The 19,480-nt window shown below is 47.9% G+C and overlaps 1 protein-coding gene across 7 annotated transcripts in view; it reads right to left on the bottom strand.

Moving 5' to 3' along the window:
* Positions 1–5,071, bottom strand: part of ARID1B (AT-rich interaction domain 1B) — a 320,528-nt gene extending 315,457 nt beyond the window's left edge. For 3 of the 7 annotated variants that reach the window (XM_068677174.1, XM_068677171.1, XM_068677175.1), the window contains exon 1: positions 3,203–5,071. In XM_068677174.1, the coding sequence (XP_068533275.1) occupies positions 3,203–5,035 (1,833 nt within the window). In that variant the 5' untranslated portion in view covers positions 5,036–5,071. The remainder of the gene's footprint in view (positions 1–3,202) is intronic. The other 4 variants (XM_068677169.1, XM_068677172.1, XM_068677173.1 and 1 more) reach the window with 3 other exon arrangements.
* Positions 5,072–19,480: the final 14,409 nt, after the last annotated feature.

Raw genomic sequence — 19,480 nt, 5'->3', positions numbered from 1 at the left:
GGTAAGGACATTAAATGAAACCGAAGCAAAATTTCCTTAAATAATTTAAAAGGCTGGACAAACACAGAATTCAGCGCAGAGTGGGATGCCGCAGTCCTGAACATTACAAAAATTGCCCACGCTGAGGCAAGAATTTCCTGAGCAAGTATCTCGGATGCTGTAGCCTACTGACAGTCCCCCCGTTTTTTGTTTTTTTTTCTGTTCGCAGCACAATAGTTTCTATAGGCGTGGGGCCAATCATCATCTGCTTTGCAAAGACACATGACAAGTGAGTGTATTCTAATGTGTGTATACACATACACACAGCACACGCACAGGTGATTATCAAGAAAAAAAAAAGGAGAGAAGCCTTACGTTCAAATGCTGGACTGCATATTCCCTTTCACTCTTTCAAAAAGCAATCAATTTCTCGACTTACTGATACAACATAGCTGGAGGTGGCTACTTGGGAATTAAAACCAAAAGACAATGTACAGAAATAATTGTGTTCTGTAAGCTAACAGCAAGTATTTATTTTTTATTTTATACAACCCATTTTCTACATTAAAAATATTACTTAAAATCTAAGAAAATCTTATCTTATCCACTTACTACTCGGATGGAAAAATCTTATTATAAAGAGCTCTGCTGAGTTGCCTTTATTACTATTATTTTGAGGAAAAAAATAAAAATAAAACCGTCAAAGAATAGTGCCCTTGCAAGACCGTTCTTTCTAAGCTGCATCCTATTTCTTACAGTACCAAAAAAAAAAAAACACCACACACACAAAAAAACAACAACAAAGAAACCTGTGAGAGAGGACATAAACCCATAAATACAAGAAAGCATTTCTAAGGGTCATACTGAGGACATAATGAATTTACTCTCACGCCAATAAAAATAAAATACTTTTAACAATTTCTGCCGTGAGAAATAGCACTCTGAAGCAGCATGTGCCATCTCTATCGGACCACGGTTTTCCCAGCTTTCAAAGGCACGAATTGTGAACTACCTGTGTTTAAAAGCAAGCAATCAATGCAGAATTTTTTGGATTAATTATGAAAGGGTATGCATACGTAGCCTTATTAGCTGATGGCTTCCAGTGACCTCGTTTATTATTGCAAATTTTAAAAAGGTAAAAATTAACGTTCACAGAAAAAAATCTTACTTCCCTGGAAGAAATAATATGGAAGTGGAATAAAATCTAAAAACACGACAGGAGTGCTCCGTTGGAAGTGGGCAAACACACACAGCCAGCCTGCCCAAGGTTTCTGTGATTATTTTTTAGGATTGATACACCGGTTGTGATACCATCCAACGCTTTCTCCAGGTTTTGCTGACTGAAGAACACACTTTACAGAAAGATCCAGCTGTCTGAGGACCCCAAAAGCGTCCACCTGCGTTTGCTCCTGCTACTCCTCACTGCTAAAAGCTACTGGAAGATTTAAGAGAAGGATCTCGTTGAGGGGAAAAGCGAGCCGTGAAATTCTCGTGCCCTGCTCCCCTTCACACGACTCGCTCTCCTAGCGAGAACTCAAGCGTCACCTCACGCCTGTGCGTGGCAACAAGGAGACCAGCAGCTCCGGGTGCTCCTTGCAGCGTGGTGCCCGCGGCTCCGTCCCGGTGCCCCCTGCCTCTCTGGGTTCTCCACGGGGCTGGCGGAGACGCGGTGCCTGTCAGGACGACTCCTCGCTGCCTTCCCTGTGCTGTGCTCTCCCTGCGGGGCCGCAGCTGCGTGCTGAGGAGGTGGCGTTGGCGAGGCACCGAGTTGGCGTTAGGGTTCACACTATTGCTGTGGGTTCACACCCAGCCTAGCCCCTCGCGTGGCATCCACGCTACGGATCGGGGCTGGCAGGGCACGGCTGGAGCCTCGGGGCTGCCTCACAGGAGGGCACGGGGTGTGAGGGGAAGGCCGGCGGGGCCCATCCCTGTGCCCGTCCCGTTCTGCCAGCGGGTTTGGGATTGGGATTGGGTTTGGGCCTGGGTTTGGGTTTGGGTGCTGTATTTACATCGGCGGCGCCGGGTGCCCACTGGCGAGCGGGAGCCAATCAGGCAGCGGGCGGGTGTCAGCGCGGAGGCAGCTGCTGGGGCCGGCTGCGGGCCCTTCACCTCCACAACTCAAACTCGCGGCCCCGCTCGGCGCCCCGCCACCCCGCACCGACCCCCCCCTCTTTCTGGGGTCTCCCCATTTCCCCTCGCCGGCCCCTCAGGGCAGGAGCACCCCCTGCCTGCAGCCTGGGTCTGCCCGCGCCCCGCTCCGGCCGCTCAGGGCTCGGGGAGGACAGGCGCGGGCTGCTGAGGGGTTTTGGGGAGAAAAAGGAGGTTTTCGGGGCAGCCGAGCGCGGCGGCGGCGGGGCGCCACACGAGCGCGGTGACTCAGGCGCGCACACAGAGAGAGAGAGAGAGAGAGGGGAGGGGTGTGGGATGGGGGGGTTGGGAAAAAGAAAAAAAAAAAAAAAAAGAAAAATTAAAAAAAAAGAAATTAATTAAAATATATGCATATGTATATTTATATATATATATATATATATATAAAAGGGGGGAAATCCGGCCGCTTCCAGTGGGCTGTGCAACGCGGCCAGTCCGCCGGGGACGAAACTAATTGTGCTGGGGGAGCGCGCAACTCGTTCCGTGCAAAAAAAAAAAATTAAAAAAAAATAAAAATAAATAAATAATGAAATAAATAAATAAATAAATGGACGGGGGGGGGTGTAAATAAATAAATATATAAATAAATAGACGAAAAATACCAGGCTACATAGAGAGAAAAAAAAAAAAAAGGAGGAAAACAACAACAGAAAAAAAGAAAAAAAATGAAAAAAATAAAAAAAATAAAAAAAAAGCAAGCCCTGTTGGCAGATGATGAAGTCTGATCGTGCGGGAGCTCCGGCAGAAATCGTGGGAGCCTGGTCCCTGTTCCCGAGCCGCTCGCCCGGCGGCCCCAGGGCAGTGCGGGCCCGCCAGCAGCAGGGCTCCGGCGGGGCGGCGCGCTGGGGCTGGGCAGGCGGCGGGCGGCGGGATCGGCCCCGCAGGAGCGTGTGTGTGTGGGGGGGGGGTGTTGGGGGAGGGTTGGGGGGGCTGGGGGGAACCGGGGAAAAAGAAAAAAAGAAAGCAAAAATAAAGAAAGAGGGAACGGGGAGGCGGGGGAGGGGGGCAGAAAAGTGAGGGATAAAGAAACTGCGAGCGCGGCGCGGCGCGGCGGATGGCGCGGGGGGCTGGTTACCTGCGTCCTGCTGATGGTCTGCCCGGTGCTGCCGGGGCTCATGGCCGGGTGATTCCTTTGTTGCGCCGCTGCCCAGGCCGGGTTGGCCGCCCCGTACTGCGCGCCCATGTCCTTGCCCATGCCCATGCCCGCCGCTGCCTGCTGGCTGCCCGGGGCGGCCGCCGCTGCCTGGGGCTGGGGCTGCGGCGGCGGCGGGGCGCTGGGGCTGCTGTAGTCGGGGTAGCTGCCGCCGTAGCTCCGCATCATGGGGCTGGGGGACGTGAGCAGCTGGTTCAGGGTCGGGGTGGCCCCGGACGGGTGCTGGTTCTGCCCGGAGAACCGCGCGAAGCCGCCGGCCGCCGCCGCCGCCGCGCCGGCAGCAGCCTTGCCGAGGCCGGCCCCGCCGCCGGGGCCCATCATCATGCCGCCGCCCGGCTGCCGCGGGGAGCTCAGCACCCCGTAGCCGGCCGCCGAGCCCCCGTAGCCTCCGCCGCCGCCGCCGCCGCCGCCGCCTCCTCCTCCTCCTCCTCCTCCGCCGCCTCCTCCGCCGCCTGCCCCGGCGGCCGCCGCCGCCACGGCTCCCGCGCCGCCGCCGCCCGCGCCGCCGCCGCCGCCGGGGCCGCCGGGGCCGCGGGCGTAGGCCGGGTAGTGGTTGTACTGGCTGTTGGGGTACCCCTCGTGCGAGTTCTGCAGGGGGTCCATGCTGTTGGGGGCCGCCGCGGGGTGCATTATCCCCATCCCGGGGCTTTGTTGTCCGCCATGTTGATCAAAGCAAGGCCCGGCGCGGCTCGCCGGAGCGCTGCTGGCAGGGGCAGGGGCAGCGTTGCCATAATAGCTATTGAACTCCGAGACACCCACCGCGGAGGGGCCGCCGCCGCCTCCCCCGCTGCCGCCGCCGCCGCCGCCGCCGCCGCCGCCGAGGCCGCCGCCGCCGCTCCCGGCGCTCGGGGGCGGCTGCTGGGGCTGCTGCTGTCCGCCCAGGGGTCCCAAGCCGGGGTGGTCGTAGCGGCCGCCGATGGGCTCGCCCATTTTGCCGGGCATCTCCTCCTCGTCGGCGGCGCCTTTATTCAGCAGCTGCTGCGGCTGCTGCGGGGGCTCGGCCTGAGCGCCCAAAACACTGTCTTTTCCTCCATGTTGCTGCTGCTCCATGTCTGCACTGGGCTGAGCAGCGCCGCCACCGCCACCGCCGTTGTTGTTGCTGCCGCCGCCGCCGCCGCCGCCGAGGCTGCTGTTGTTATTCTGCACGGGATGGTGCTGAGGCGGCGGCTGCTGCGGCGGCGGCGGCGGCGGGAATTGATTTAGCTGCTGCTGCTGCTGCTGCTGCTGCTGCTGCTGCTGCGGGCGGTGGTGGTGGTGGTGGTGGTGGTGCGGGTGGTGGGCACGGTGGTGGTGGTGGGCATGGTGCTGCGGGTGCTGGGCACGGTGCTGCTGGTGCTGGTGCTGGTGCTGGTGCTGGGGCGGCGCGGCGGGGTGATCGCCTCCGACGCTCTTCAGCTTGTGGCCGGGGAGCAGCCCCGTCTCCATGGCCGGGCCCGGGGTGGAGGAGGAGGAGGAGGAGGAGGAAGGCGCCGAGCGGCGCGCAGGCAGCGCCGAGCAGCTTCCCCCGTCCTTCGCGGCCGGCTCCGAGGCGGAGGCGGCGGTGCCGCTGCCGTTGCCGGCGGCGGGCGCGGCGGTATTGGCCATGGCCGGCGGCTCGCCCGGCCGCTGCCGGGGCTGCCCCGCTCGGTTCACGCCGCCCCCGGCCCCCGCGGGGCCGCTGCCGGCGCCCCCCGGCCCCCGCTCGGGCCGCGGCGGCAGCCCGCCCGCCCTGCCCTTGGCGGCGCCCGCCGGGGCCGCTGCCACTTGCGCGGCCATGATCAGCGCCACATCGCGGGGCCGGGGGCCCGGCACGGCGGCGGAGGGGAGCGGAGGGGAGGAAGGTGGGGGGGGACAAAAAGTTAAAAAATCGGAAAGAGGGGAAATTTTCAACAAAAAAGTGACAAAATCCGGGCCCCCGCCCGCCGGCAGAAGGGCTGGGAGCGGGGCCTGGCAGCGCCACGCGCCCCTTCCCGCTCCGACACTTCGCCTTCAAAGTTTTTTTTCTTTTTTTTTTGTGCGTGTGTGCGCGAGTTCGGGCTCAAACCAAACTTTTTTTTTTTTTCTCTTTTTTTTTTTTTTTTCCTCCTTTCCTCCCCAGCCCGGATATGGGTAGGCGCACGCCCGGCCTCAGCGCGCCGGCCCAGCATGGCACGGGCGGGCGAGCCCCGGCAGCCATCGCCCCCTCCGCGCCCCAAGCACCCGCAAAACGCGGCCTGGAGCCCGCAGCGACAGGATCCGCGCCCCGGGGACACCGCGGGGGGACACACCGGGAGGAATGGGGGGGGACACGGGGAGGGGGGGACACCGGGAGCGGGCGGCCCCGAGGGGCAGCCTCGGGGAGGCGCCGCTCTGCTCCCCGCACCCAGCGTGCCGCTTTCCCCCCCCGCAGGGAAACGCTCCCCGTTTCACCGAAAAACGCGCTTTTTTCCATTTTTTTCCCCCCTCTTATTTTTAATTTTTTCCCCATTTTGTGCGCAGACGCTTCTGAAATTTAACCCAAATTCCGCGCCCTCGCGGTTGTGTCCACATGGTCCAGCTGCCTCCCCAGCCTAATGGGCACCAATGGCACAGGGCCCTTCCCGGTCTGTTCCCCGCACACCAACGGGAGCGAGGCGTCCGCAGCCCGCTAATTGTGTCCCGAAACAATGTAATTTGCTTCGCAGGACACTCGTGAGAGGGCAGCGATACACACACACACACACAAAATCAAAATACGTCATCCAAATAACTTTCGCTCCAAAGGGAAAGCTGTTGCTGATGACCTACATTTTTGAGCCATCTTTCAGGATGGCTTTTTTTTTTTTTTTTTTTTTAATAGCTATCTTACTACAAATGATACCCCGGTATAAAGTAATAGTCACACACTACATTAAACTAATGAAAGCATCGGGGAGATCAAATACTCTGCTATGAGCGCAGATAGCAAACCGGGATATTAGCAAACGCTTTCAATACAGCGAGGGGCTGAGATGCGCCGTTTCAGATGAATATTTCTGTGCACAATGCCAAAGGTAACCACATTTTCAAATTTCAAAATGGCTAAATAGGAGACTCGATAATAATGGTAGGGAAAAATACAGCATCTCGAGAGCGATGCCGTCATGAGCTGGTAGGCTTCATTGTACCCACTGTGGAAACATAAAAGAGCAGAAGCTTCATGCTCTAATGTTGAATTACCCACAAAGATTATTGATAAATGCATGACCAGTGCGATTCCAATGTCTATTAATTGTAGTTCTGTCTGAACAGTCGGAAGTATTCAGATTTCCATAATGGAGCCAGTTTTGAAAAGTCTCAGCGTTCACCAAGTCCATCGTGGTAACGCTTCTGTTACAGTTGTGTTTGTCTTCTTTCGGTTCTCTCTGCAAGTGCAGAAATGTTATCTGGCTACTGGAAAAACACAGAAGGGGGGAAAAAAATGGTGAGTAATTCTAGTGGGGGGAATCAGGTGCATACCCAAGGGTCATTACAGCCTGTAACAACAACAAATTGCAGTTCTATGCAAACTGCTGGAAAGGGGTATATCATCCTTGTAGGAGAGAGAATAACAGAACTGTAAGATGAATTCATGCCAAATCATTCATCAGCTTTTGCCAAGAGAATACTACATCTTTGTTAGTGAGCCTTTTTGACATTTTCTCCTGGATTTTCTTCTTTTCGATATTCAAATGCGCGCTAATTATACACATTAAACCACCTAAGTTGATTTTTTGAAGTCTTTCATATGCAAATATAAATATAGATGTCTACTTGTGTGTATTTATTTACATGTGTACTCACAAAATAAAATAAAAAAATCAATTACACATTTGCACCTTAAGACATTTATATTTGAGCAAAAATATAAGCATTTAAAACCCGGCAACGTGTACCGATAGCGCCCCAGCTGAGGTTTGCAATACTTCCTGACATACTGCACAACTCCTCTGACCAAGAAAATAACCCACAAAGTTTAAGTTCTCCCCAGGAAAAAAAAAAAAGAAAATAAGGAAAAAAAAAGAAAAAAGATGACACTTTAAGCCAAAGAGTTTATACCACTCCTATTCCTTCCATTTGTTTCAGCAACTCGGCTACAAGATTGGAAGTAAGAGGCTATAAAATAGAGGCCCTCAGCACAATGAAATCAGTCTGCTATAAAAGGCAACACATGCCAGTTTTTCCTCCCCAATGGCAGATGCCACACCCTAAAGCAGACAGAAGGCACTGCAGTCTGTGCAAGGGAAGCACAACACAAAGCAACGATGGTTCAATTTTGTAGATCACAAATAATGTTGAAATTCCTTTTGCCATCTTTGCTCAGATGATGAGTGGTAGTGTTTGTTAAATTCAAATTCTCCTTTCCAAAAGCTCTCGTTGTATGCATGAATTATGAATTTATTATAATATAATGTAAAAAAGCTCTAATTGCCATGCATTTTATCTGCTGCAAAATGATTGCATTGATATTTGATATCACAAGTGCGCAGTTTCAACTTTAGTTCCATTTCCATTGTTTCTTCGATTTAATTATTTTCTATAAACCAACGTTGGCCATGCATCGTTTCTTCTCTTGATATTTTTTTTTTTCCCCAATAAACTGTAAACTCCTGTGCTCCGGGACTCCTTTCCAGGATAAAGAGTACAATTTTCTGAACTTAGCGTTGGCAGTTTGTGTGCTGTATTGACCGTGCCATCCGCCCAGACCCCCAGGCCCCTATGAGAGTGAGCCGCGTTGCACAGCAGTGCGGCAGCTGTCTTTCTGGTGGGTCAGAGCAGTCGCTTTGAAATCGTACAAAGAGTAACACCAAAGAGAGATACAGAAAACAAAACGACGTTTTAAGAGCTCCAAAGCCTTATCTTAGAGATGCTGGAAGAAATGGCATCATCGGGCTCCTTAATTTTTTTTTTTTATTTTACTTATTTATGTATTTTGAGGTGAAAACACAGCCAGGTTCAGGAGCCTGTTGCATCTGACCCAGGTGTCCACAAGTGTCCGAGAAATCCTTTTATCCAAAAACCCTTTTTTGTTTGGTTCTCGTGCTTTATGTTGAAATCCACTGTGCGGTTAGATGAAACAGTTGTCAAATTCACCGTAATTCTCAATTTCCTTCCTTTAGATTGGCATTAGATTTAATGAGAAAAAAAAAAAAAAAAAGAGAGAGACAGAGAAGTATGTGGGCTTTTATTAAATTATCACTTCTTTTACTAGTTAAACACCCAATCCAAATCGTTCCGAAGTCAGTGCAAATCTTTTAATTGATTTCAATAAGGCATAAATCAGATCACAGAAAAGTAAGAAGCCAGCTCAGAGCTTTAGCTTTATTCTTTAGCTTGGTATTTGGAGCTATAGTAATGTTTGTTTGGTTGTTTTTTTTTTTTTTCCATTTAAGAGAACCCTTGTGTGGTCAATATATAAATACAACAGAATAGCATTTTCTTTATTATGTAATATTTACTTTTTAGTCACAAATGCAGTATGTAAACTACTGCAGTTGATACCCGGCTGTGAAGCAAGAATCTTTCAGGTGTAAAGGCAAGTGTAATAGTTTCATTTCATCTGGTCACAACGGACTTTGAAAAAAAAACGCAGTTTATGCCAACAGATTGTGGCCTAAAATGTGTAGAGAGTGACACATTCTACCATTTAATTACAAGCCATTCTTTAGCAGCCGCTAATCCCGGGCAATTTAATCAATTTCTTCTGGCAACGCGTAAACAAAAGGACTTCAAAACCTCACTGTCTCCATCTCAGGAATGTCATACATGATTTTATTAGGGAAATGCAACATTAGCGTTTTCCTCCTCGCTGGATTTGGACCACTTGAATAGGACGTTTAAATGCCGCGATTTTACAAATGCGCATCATCCATTGAAGTCAATAAGATCACTCACTTCCTTAAAGTTAAGCCCTGATTAAGTGCTTCTGTGGACCGAGGCCTCTAGGAAAAACAGCTCCGGAGTCTGTACTTCGGCGAGATAGCAGCCCGAGCACTTTGCTAAATCAAAACAAAATCTCCCACTTGGCAGTGACAGTGGGTGGTGTTGATTTCTGGGTTTGCCCACCGGCGAAATCTGAGCCTTTAAACCAAATTTCACTAATGTCTGTGGATCCTATGTCATTGTCTGGGAACAACATCGTATTTGGGGGAAACCTAGGAAAAGGCCAGCCTTCCTTTACATGAGTAATTTATGATCCCGTTCATTTACAAATTGGAAAACTTAAACGAGATTCAGTACAACAGTAATCACAGAGTTCTCTGCCAATGTTTCTTCCCCTCTTTCCTGTCTGTTACACATCTTTTCTTTGCTGAGCAAGAGACGGAGCTAACCCATTGGGAAACCAAAAGAAATGTTTGCAGTTAGCTACTTATTGGTCAGAGATCCTTTCTGTCGTCAGCTGTGGCAGGCAGGCTGGAGTGATGCACAGAAGAAACAGTCAGGCTGACAATACAGTTTTCAAACTCGTAACATGAACAAGATCAGTACCTTAGCTGCAAACAACCTGGGTCTTCCAAGAATAATAATGATTAAAAAAATCCAATATTTTTTTCCCTAAACTTCTTCAACAGTATGTTTATATTTTTTAGATGCACAACACAACTATTATCTATAGTCTCCTGTATTTATCAAGTGCTGTTTCTAGGAACAGATTACAGTCGCTTCCAAGTCTTCACTGAGAAAAACAATTTGTATATTTGTATGTACAGGCAAAAATGCATGGATTTTAATAGGAGATATAACTTTTTTTTTTTCCATTGCAAACTGAATTTCCTTCCCTATGATTATAATTTGTATGTGATTCTGAATATTTGCAAGGGAGTAAAAATTATGATTTTGCCTGACGTACTCCATTTCTGACCCATTTCTGTAGTATTTCACCATTCACAATCTCTAATACAGCAGCCCTAAGTCCTTCAGATGGAGCCCCACCTTCCACCTTTGCAGTAATGGTTAGTAATTCCCTCCTTCCCACACCTTACCTTCACTCCCCACCCTTTGCATGTACATGCACATTCATTTTCTGGGTAACCCCAAACTCCTGCAGGCCACTTTTCAGTTGTCTCAGCCTCCCAAAGTATGGTCATGCTGTATCATTCCTGACTCACTCATATGCTGCTTTCTCTCCAAACCTCCGGGTCCTACCCTCCAAGTTCCCCCTAATTCCAATTTTCTGTAGCCCCTCTGTGTAGGGGACATGAAGTGGATGCTTTCAGTGACAAGAGGGAGGAACTGCAAAAGCTGGAAGAGGATGATGGAGGAGCGAGCAGGGAGAGGCCAGATGAAGTTTTCAAGACTTCTCCATCCCAGCTTTGAGCCGTTGCTTTGACACATTTATCCTTTAAGCACTCCTACAAACTGAAAAGTCCAGTCGCTCCCACTTCACCCTTACAGAAAGGAGGCACAAGGGAGGAAGGCTGAGGTGCATGAACATTTATTTCAGCTGCAGCACCCACTCCAGCAGCTCTGGTGACTGCCGTAACCACCTGGCAGGGACCTTCGGGGTGCTGGTGCAGCAGTCAGTGCAGCTGCACAGTATGCCAGGAACTCAAGGAAGGGGGAGGAGAGCAGAAGAAAATTTATTTTTACCCAGATCCTTGCACTGACTCACCCAACGGCCCGACCAGTAGCATTGGCATAACAGGAAGGGTGAAGAGAAGGGGCCGAGCGTTACCCACGGGGCGTTCCCTGCTGCTTGCTGTTTGACCGATGGCGGGGTCTGGAGGCAGGGGGAGATGAACAGGACCTGTTCATCTGTCTGAACATCATCTAAAATGACTATCCTAACTTTTTGCCAGCATCACCCTTACCAGATACTAATGCTCCTTGCATCTGCTGGTGCAGTTGCTGGTGTGTGTGTTCCCTGACCCATTTCAGATCAAATGAGCCAGGTTACCGGGCTTACTCCACGTTAGCTCAGACCCATTTGCCTAAATAAGATTAGGATAAAGTGAGCCAGCAGATCTGAGGAAACAGCTGACTCCAGCAGAGGGACAATAAATAGCTGGTAGGTGGCAGGTGCCTCTTCAATAAGCACAACATCTGTGAGGGCTTGCACCTCTTTAGGCCCTTAGTATTGGCCATGGTGATGTTGAGCATGGTACACAGAAGCAAGTCACATCTGCTGGGCCATTCTCCTCACTCGTACAGTGGCTCAGTGGAGCCTCTAAGCCGCAAAAGGGGGCTCGCTGTTCTTGTCTAAGCATGCAAGGTGGGAGCTGCTCCTCGTGCAGGAGGCAGCTGAAATGCCTGCCATCTCCAAATTCATGGGGAGAGGTTAATCTGCTCAAAGATGCTCCACACGCCAGCTGGAAAAGGGATGTCCATGGTTTTGCTGGCAGGGGCTGTTGCAGGAGAAAGCCGTGCTCCTGCGGGGCTGCTGGTTATGCACGCGTTCCCCACAGACACGCTGAGCTCGCTCCTGTCCCCAGCAAACAGGACGCTGCCACCAACTGCTGCTCGGGTGCTTCACTTTCACATCCCCTCTGCCACGGCGCCGCTGGCTGTCAGAGCCACAGTCTCATCCTTGCTGTGAGGGCAAACTATTTCTCAAGAAAAGCATCCCCCATGGCTGGCTCCCTGCTTCAGCTGAGCTAAGAGCCAAGCTGTGCTAAGAGGAGATTTTTTTTTACATCATGGGTGCAAACTCCTTCAAGATACACGTCTCTAAAAAATCCCAGTACGTTACTCGTTTAAGGCCTGACCCTGAAAATGCCTACTAGTTCTCGTAGTCCTTTCCCCTGTTAGGCCATGACATTTAGTGACAGAACTTGAGCAGCTATCCTGTGGCGAGGATTGGTCTGCTTAAAACATCTGTTTCTTCTCGTTTAAATTTAAAAAGGAATGTTATTAAAATTAGAATGACCATTTTATTAATCCAAAATATCATCTAGTTATTCAACAAAGACTTAACAATGTGAGTCATCTGCATTAACAAATCCAGATGCTATATTCGGAGGCAGCAAAGACTCGGGGACTGACAATAGGCTTGCTTTGTACACTAATTAATTTTTTGCTATTTGTTTTTCATTCCAAACAGACCATCCCTAATATTTTATCTCTCTCGGTGGATTTTTAGGAACATTATAAGTGAAAGGCATAATATGAGCTTCTCTCTCATTTTAAAAAGTAATGGACAAATATTATTAAGATTTTTCTCATCTTGATTTTGTCTCTTCAGTGGCCTTCATAAAAAAAGAAATGTGTGCATATCTTTTTGCCATGTTACAGCTGTTTTCTTCTCATCCAGAGGATTGGACAAACGTGGTTTTCATTTAAGCACATTTAAATTTAAATTGCCACACCATTCTGTGCTGGGCGTAAACTTACTGTGCATATGTCCAAGAAGAAAGGAGCCTAATTTGGGAACCGCTATCCATGGTGATTCTCACGAGCTAGAAATCAGGGACTGCACTCATTCTGGGAAAGGCCACATAATGTAAAATCATCAAAATCTTCTCCTTTTTGCTTTTCAGTGAAGGGCTGTTCCCACTGAATGGGGATTTTCAAAGCACCTTCTGACAGCAGAATTAGAGTTCAGCAGAAGGAAAGTGATACCAGTACTAAACATTTTCTGATTTAATTTTAATATGTACCCTTTTTATACATGGATCTTATTTGCACAGCTCCATGGAGCCGTGTATTTGAAAAGCACTGCTGATTAATTAGGTTGGATCAGTATGAATGAATTAGGTGATCTCTATTTTATGTCTGTTTTGAAGTTCACCATTGTGAACATCACCCTATTCAGTGCTTCATCCTGCTCTGAAGACTTACTACTAACTTCACTCGGGCAGGAAAGGGGATCATTCAAAGCACTGTGCAAGCCTCTCGAGTATGGTGGATTCTGTTACAAATGTATAAATCCAGTTTATTACTCAGCTGAGGGGGACTGATTTTCTAGATGGATTTTGGATACAGAGGAATCATGAGTTGGCTGGTGTGAAAATTGCAGTTCTTATGGACCAGATGTGAATCCAAGATCTCTGTTCCTAGGGTGATGTCTGTACCAGTTTAAAAGTAACCTGCCTCTCTCTCTCAATCTCTCTCTCCTTCTCTCTCAAAAGTATTTTGTCTATTTTGCTCCTATAATTCTGAAAGACTGCAAAAACAACTGGTTTCAGTGTTTTGGCATGTTTGTCTCAACCTTTCATTACGGACAATTCATGTTTCACTCAGAAATACCGCTAAGGTGGAACATGCTAGACTTCTCTTTTTGTTTCTTTACTTCCAGTTCAGGAGTTCTTTTATTCAGTCTGATGTTAAATCTACTTGTATTAGAGAATCCTTTTTATCTGAGCAAATCTTATTCCTTAGCAATGAATCTCAGAACATTGTGGGGTGATTGTATAAAGCCATTGCTTTTTCTTTATTGCCCACTAAAGAAACATTTATGATTAAATGGGAAAGGGAACTATCTCATTCTCTTGAGCTGGAGATATTGGACTCAATAATGTCCTTTGTACGTGTATGTTCTATTTCAGCTAACCTGTTAGAATTGCAATATAAAATTGTAAATCAATGGCATCAAACACCTGTGAAGAAGAGTAAGATTGCAAGCTATTTCTCAGATAGATTTGGAGAAACAGCTCCCAGACAAGAACTCGTTTACATGTTCTACAGGGTCTGTCCTAAATTATCGCAATAAAGTCACTTTTTATACATGATATTGAGAAAATTACCAGCTGTCTGATGTCAAGCATTCAGGAACAGTATACAGAGGGACACTTGGACTTTGAGGTATGCGACAGACAACTGGATGTTCATAAAAATCGAGTTACAGGCCATTCAGCTGGCTATTTGCAGAGCTAAAAAATTCAGTCTCTTCTCTAATAATGAAAGTAGATCCTGAGGAATTTGTTCAAATCTGTTCTGTTTAGCTATAACTGAAGAAAATGCATGCTTCTCTACACAAGGTGTTCCTTTATTGATTACGTCGGTGAAGGTAGGAATAGTTAAACTGCTACTCATAAACACTGCAGGATAGAAAGAATGAACGTAAAGGAGGAATTCTGTTTGTTTTCCCTGCCTTTCTGTCATCACAATGGTATCTCTTTTAAGCTTGTCATCTTCTGCTTGGCTGATTCTCTTGTAAATGCTTTAATAATGTGAATTTAATATGAACTGTACCTTTGTACCTACAAATATACATCATTCAAAACCCTTACTCTCTGTATTTTGGAATAAACTCACTAAGATTTATATCTGTGAAATATCCCCAGACCTAACAAATACAGAGTTCTAATTGCCCAGGCGTGCTTATTACCTTTGCAAAGCATAGAAATCAGTGCACCACCCAGCTTATGGTATTGCAACCATGTGCACAGAGCTGACAGTACCCACTGAGAATGACTCTGTCACAAGGGTGTCCTCCCACTCCAGGCAGAGGACACCCAAAAGACGGGTGGGATAGGTGTTAGTGCTTCAGCCTCCTGTTTTATGCTGCTCTAAAAGGGGTCTGCTGCTGGAAAAGGAATTACAGTGTTACCTAGAAGACTGCAGCTAGAGTGTAAGAATGATCAAGGAAAGGATCAGAGAGAGGAGGAACTCCAAGGAGAGGCACCCGCACAGAAGAGGGCATCACAGGGGTCAAAATGTCTTATTATAGCCCTGGAGTCAGTAATGTGAGGCAAAAGTTAATAAGCTAGTAACGAAAATGATGATTTCTTCGCTTGGTATCTTTGACTTAAAAATGGTTTCTAGAAGATGCTTGCTCATCTACGAATCATTAGGGTTAATTACATAAAATTACTTGACTTGTGTCATACCTCCGTTTGTATGACCTAAAGGTATCTTCTGACCTTAAATTTTATGAATCTACATTAAGTAGCTGTAAGGAAGGAATGGCAGAATAGGATGTTGTTTCACTGATTTGAATTACAACATGCATTTGCATCTCTATTTGCATTTACTGTCTTGTGAGTAACTGTACCAAATGCAGTCATGGGATGGAGTTGTCACTGTGAGCCGAGAAGAGGTGAACGCGGGTTCTGAGAGACCAAGGCTGTGTTTACAGGACTGACATCTCCTAGTGTAGCTGTAAAGAGATGCCAGCCCTGACAGGCGTAGCTGTGTCAACAGAATTCACTGGTATAGACACAGTTGTACCAGTAAAACTGTATTTTTACCAATACTTTATTTTTGCCAGCAGTGGGAGATTGTTTTAGCACAAAATATTGCTTGCTAATATAGACATATCCACACTAACCTGCCTAGGATTTTAGTATTCACAGCAAAGCACTCCCCTCAATGATTCCCAAACTAATCAATTTTGGTGGTGTTGTCAGAGATAGGGTGTGCAACTGGCCCTGACCACTGTCAGCTTTGTGGTATCGTACATGACAGCATTCAATATATGAGAGTGTGGAGAGAGTTTAAGGAGAAGTCCAGGCTAAATCTGTTTGCCAAATAGTTTTGTAAGGGAGCAGTGTGAAAAGATCAGACTGAATAAAGTCAGGAGGAACAATAAGTAACAAAAACAACAAAAAAATGTTCTTCTAAAACAGATTCTGTCATTTGGAGCAAAGGTTTAGCAATACTGGCAAAAAAAAAAAAAAAAAAAGACACTGGAATAAATTGCATAGTCTCCGTGGTTTTAGTAATCACAGCTATATATGTGGAAAATCTCTTGTGGTGTAAACTTGCTCTCAGTAGAGACCCTAGGGGGAAGTGTGAAGGGTGAAACCAGCTAGCATACGGCTCAGGAGCAGGGGGTGAGGAGGGAACGTAACCACTTTGGCCTCTAAGTGTAGGCCAGATGCGTCGCACCCGATCAGACTGTGTGACCCACTTGCAAGCCCTGCCTTTGTGGAGCGCGAGTGCTGCTCTTCACTCAGCCATGCCCACGGGCTTCACTTCCAGACAGCTCCCACAATGTCGGTGTGCAGCTCTGGTACTAGCCCAGCAAATGCAGAGTATGGAGCTGATGCTCAAATGCGCAGCTCTTGATTTTCACAGTTCATGTCTAGGCAGTACATATTTTGGAAGGGCATGATCACTAGTCAACCTTCACTCTTTCTTAACAACATTGTATAATGTTCTGTGTTCCTAGTTTTTTTCATTATTAATTTATTATTATTACTATTTTTTTTTTTTGTCCCCAGTAAACTTCTTTAACCCTTCCAGTACTCTGACACAGCTTTTCTCCTTCACTACTTCTACAGGTTTAGCGATGATTCCCCTTGCCAAAATGGTGGCTGGCTGCATAGTGGAGCTTTCACTCACCCCTGAGGAATTTGGTTCTCCTTCCTCAGCATTTCTCACGGAGGAACAGGACTCAAAGGCTGAACCTCGGGGGATCCAGTAACAATTCAGAAGTGATGATGGAACAGTTGGGAATGTGTTTGCAGGGCTGGATATGCGTCTTGAAGCTACGGAGCGTGTGTGGGGAGCTAGGTGCGATGGCCTGGGGAAAACAAAGTGCCCTTGCTGCTCTGACTGCTTCTTGCACCTGTCTCTCTGAACCCTTCATGCCTCATGCGACTCAGCCACCATGGGGCCTCAGTTCTCCCTGTTCCCAGCATCGCAGCTCAGACTCTTCACCCACTGCCCTCTATCATCCCCATAGCTCCTTGATGGGACAGAGGGGGAGCCACCTTTCCGTGGGGACAGCAAGCCCTCAGCTACTATGACCAAAGCAGGGCAGGACGTGCACCAGCAGCCCACCCAGCACCAGAGGCGGCCCAGAACAAACCCTGTGGTGGCTCAAGCAGGGCTAAACTGGGGGGGTGAAGAGGGAGACGCCCGTCAGGGCTGTGCCAGCTGACACCTTGGGCAAGCAGCCTCTGGCTCAGACTGCCGGCACCATGCAGCCTCTTGCAGGGACATTCAGGCTGGGAAGAGGTTTTAGAGGCAAGAAGCTTTGTCGGAGATGGAAGCATTGCTCGACTAGAGCTGTGTTAGCTTTCACTGGAATATGAGAGCGTGATTAATAAAACAAGCCACAGTGGCTGAAACAGTGAATTCAAGTATCACTTATACTCATGTGTTGTAAATTTGCTCCACACACACACAAAAAAAAAAAATATGTCATTTTAACATAAAGATTTTGTGAGTGTGAACAACACAGATCCCAGACTGCCATAATGCACTTAATATGTGTGGCAGTATTTGTACAGAATCCGAGGTTAAGTGGGCAAATAGGCTTGTATCTTTAAATTGATTCAATCCAGCGCAACACAACTGCCCTGAATCTGGTGCTATTTATAATGCGCCCAGAACACTTCATACAAACAATAAATTAACCGAAACAGCCGCCGTGCCAGCTACGCGAGCCGGCAGGGCACCCGGGCGCGGCGCGGCAGCGCTCCGCCGAGCGCCATCTTGCGGCCGCCGGCCCGGTGGCGCCCCGTGCCCCGCCGCGGAGCCTGCCGGGAGCGGCAGCCATGTCGCGCACCGCAGGGTGCGGGCAGGGCAGGGCAGGGGGTGCCTCACGCTGCCCCTCCTGCCTGTGCCTGCCTGGCTTTCTCTGCCCCATAACCCAGGATGTCCAGCTTTAATCAGACTGGAGCAGAGATAAAACGCTTCGCAGGCGTTACCTGTTATACTTATTTTTATATTTTGACGGTATGGGGCTGTATCATCATCTGCTGCCAGGCAGCCTGGTGCCACCATGCAAGGGATGCGCAGTTACTTGTGCCACTTGCTCACCTGCTAACCCTGGTCTCCAAATTTTTTATTTTTTTTTTTCAACATCTTACCCCTGGCCAGTACACATACCTCATGTTCTAAGAAGTAAACGTTTTTGAAATGGGGTCGCCATTTAAATTCCACATCATGGGACTCAGCAAACCTATTGTCAGTAGCGAAACGCGTGTAGGAATAGGAGTTATAAATCAGCCAGTTGCTCTGAAGGACTATAAATGGAAAGAAGAGCAAGAGACTTAATTTTTTTATACAGAGTACAAAGAGCGCAGAAGTGAAAATTTCAAAGGGTTACAAACGCCAATGGAAAATCAATAGAGATATTAAACAAAGAGTGTTGGTTTTATCACACCTTGAATGCTAAAATTGTAAATATACAGCAAGACCCTTACTAATCAATAATAAGCATTCTCCAAATATTGTGAGGCCCTATGGAAATGCAACCATTTTCTCCCTAGGTCTTAAAGGGCTGTGGTGTCTTTCTGCTCCATTCTCTGTTTGGTGTGGGTTATTTCCTGATGCTGGTTTTGGGAGCAGGCAAGGATGAAGTTGTGATACCACTGCTCGACAGAGCAGCTGTGTCCCATTGCTGCCACTGTTGTATGATTTTAGTTGTAAAGTTACAGTGACAGTCTTGACAGGTGATGCTTTCATAGCAACTCATCGTTCTGCAGTCGTGCGAGAAATTAGATATCTTAAGTTCTATTTAAGAAAAAAAAAAAGGGTTTCAGTTTGTAGTGACAAAGTAGAAATGCTACTGAAGTATACTCCTCAATGGCTGGAGTGCCAGAAGACACTGATAGTTACAGTTTGTTTCTCAGTTCTGTATTGGTCTGAGGAAGTGGTGTGACTCCCAATTCTGTTATTTCTTGTGTTGGCAGTACTACCTGTCACTGGATTGTGTCCCAGTTTCCTAGCTCTGTGTGGACAAGATAAGAATGTAGTATGAGTGACAAAGCACCACTTCTTCCAGTGGCAAAAGGCCCCATGCCAGCTGATCAGTAGTATCTTCCCTCACAGGACATAGCCCCTCCAGTATCCAGGCTTTTGCAGCCAGAAGCTGCTGCCTGTCATGGACACCTCTCTCAAACCACCGTGGCTCACACCGCTGTCCTCACTTTGTGACTCTCATGAACTGCCCATTTGCCGTTCCCTCCCTCCTGTAGGTTGCTGACCCTGTAGTAACTGATCTGCTGATGTGTTTCTTCTCACCTGCATGGGACCTGTCAGCTACAATCTGACTGAGAGGACAAAGCGGGAGTACTGTTTTTGCATGATCCTCGGTGTGTACATCTACGTGTATCAATGAACCAAGATTTCTGAGTATCCCACCCTCCAATACAAAAGAAATACTTTGTTTAATGACTTAGAAAGAAAGAACAGGGCTTTCTCTCTTGGGTTTTATAATATGTACTCAAAATGGGGGTCAGAGAGAAAATCAATGATCAGAAACACTATATGTTGATTTACAGATAGATTAGGGATATAAATGTTACAACTGATATAGATGGTTATGCATCGTATATGCTGGCTCTAGTGCTCTCATCTTATCCATAAGCCTAAATCACATCAGAGATTCCTGAGCATTCAAAAATAGGAAAT

Source organism: Anas acuta, chromosome 3, assembly GCF_963932015.1.
Source record: "Anas acuta chromosome 3, bAnaAcu1.1, whole genome shotgun sequence".
Lineage (NCBI taxonomy): Eukaryota > Metazoa > Chordata > Aves > Anseriformes > Anatidae > Anas > Anas acuta.
This window is presented reverse-complemented; position numbering and strand designations above follow the sequence as displayed.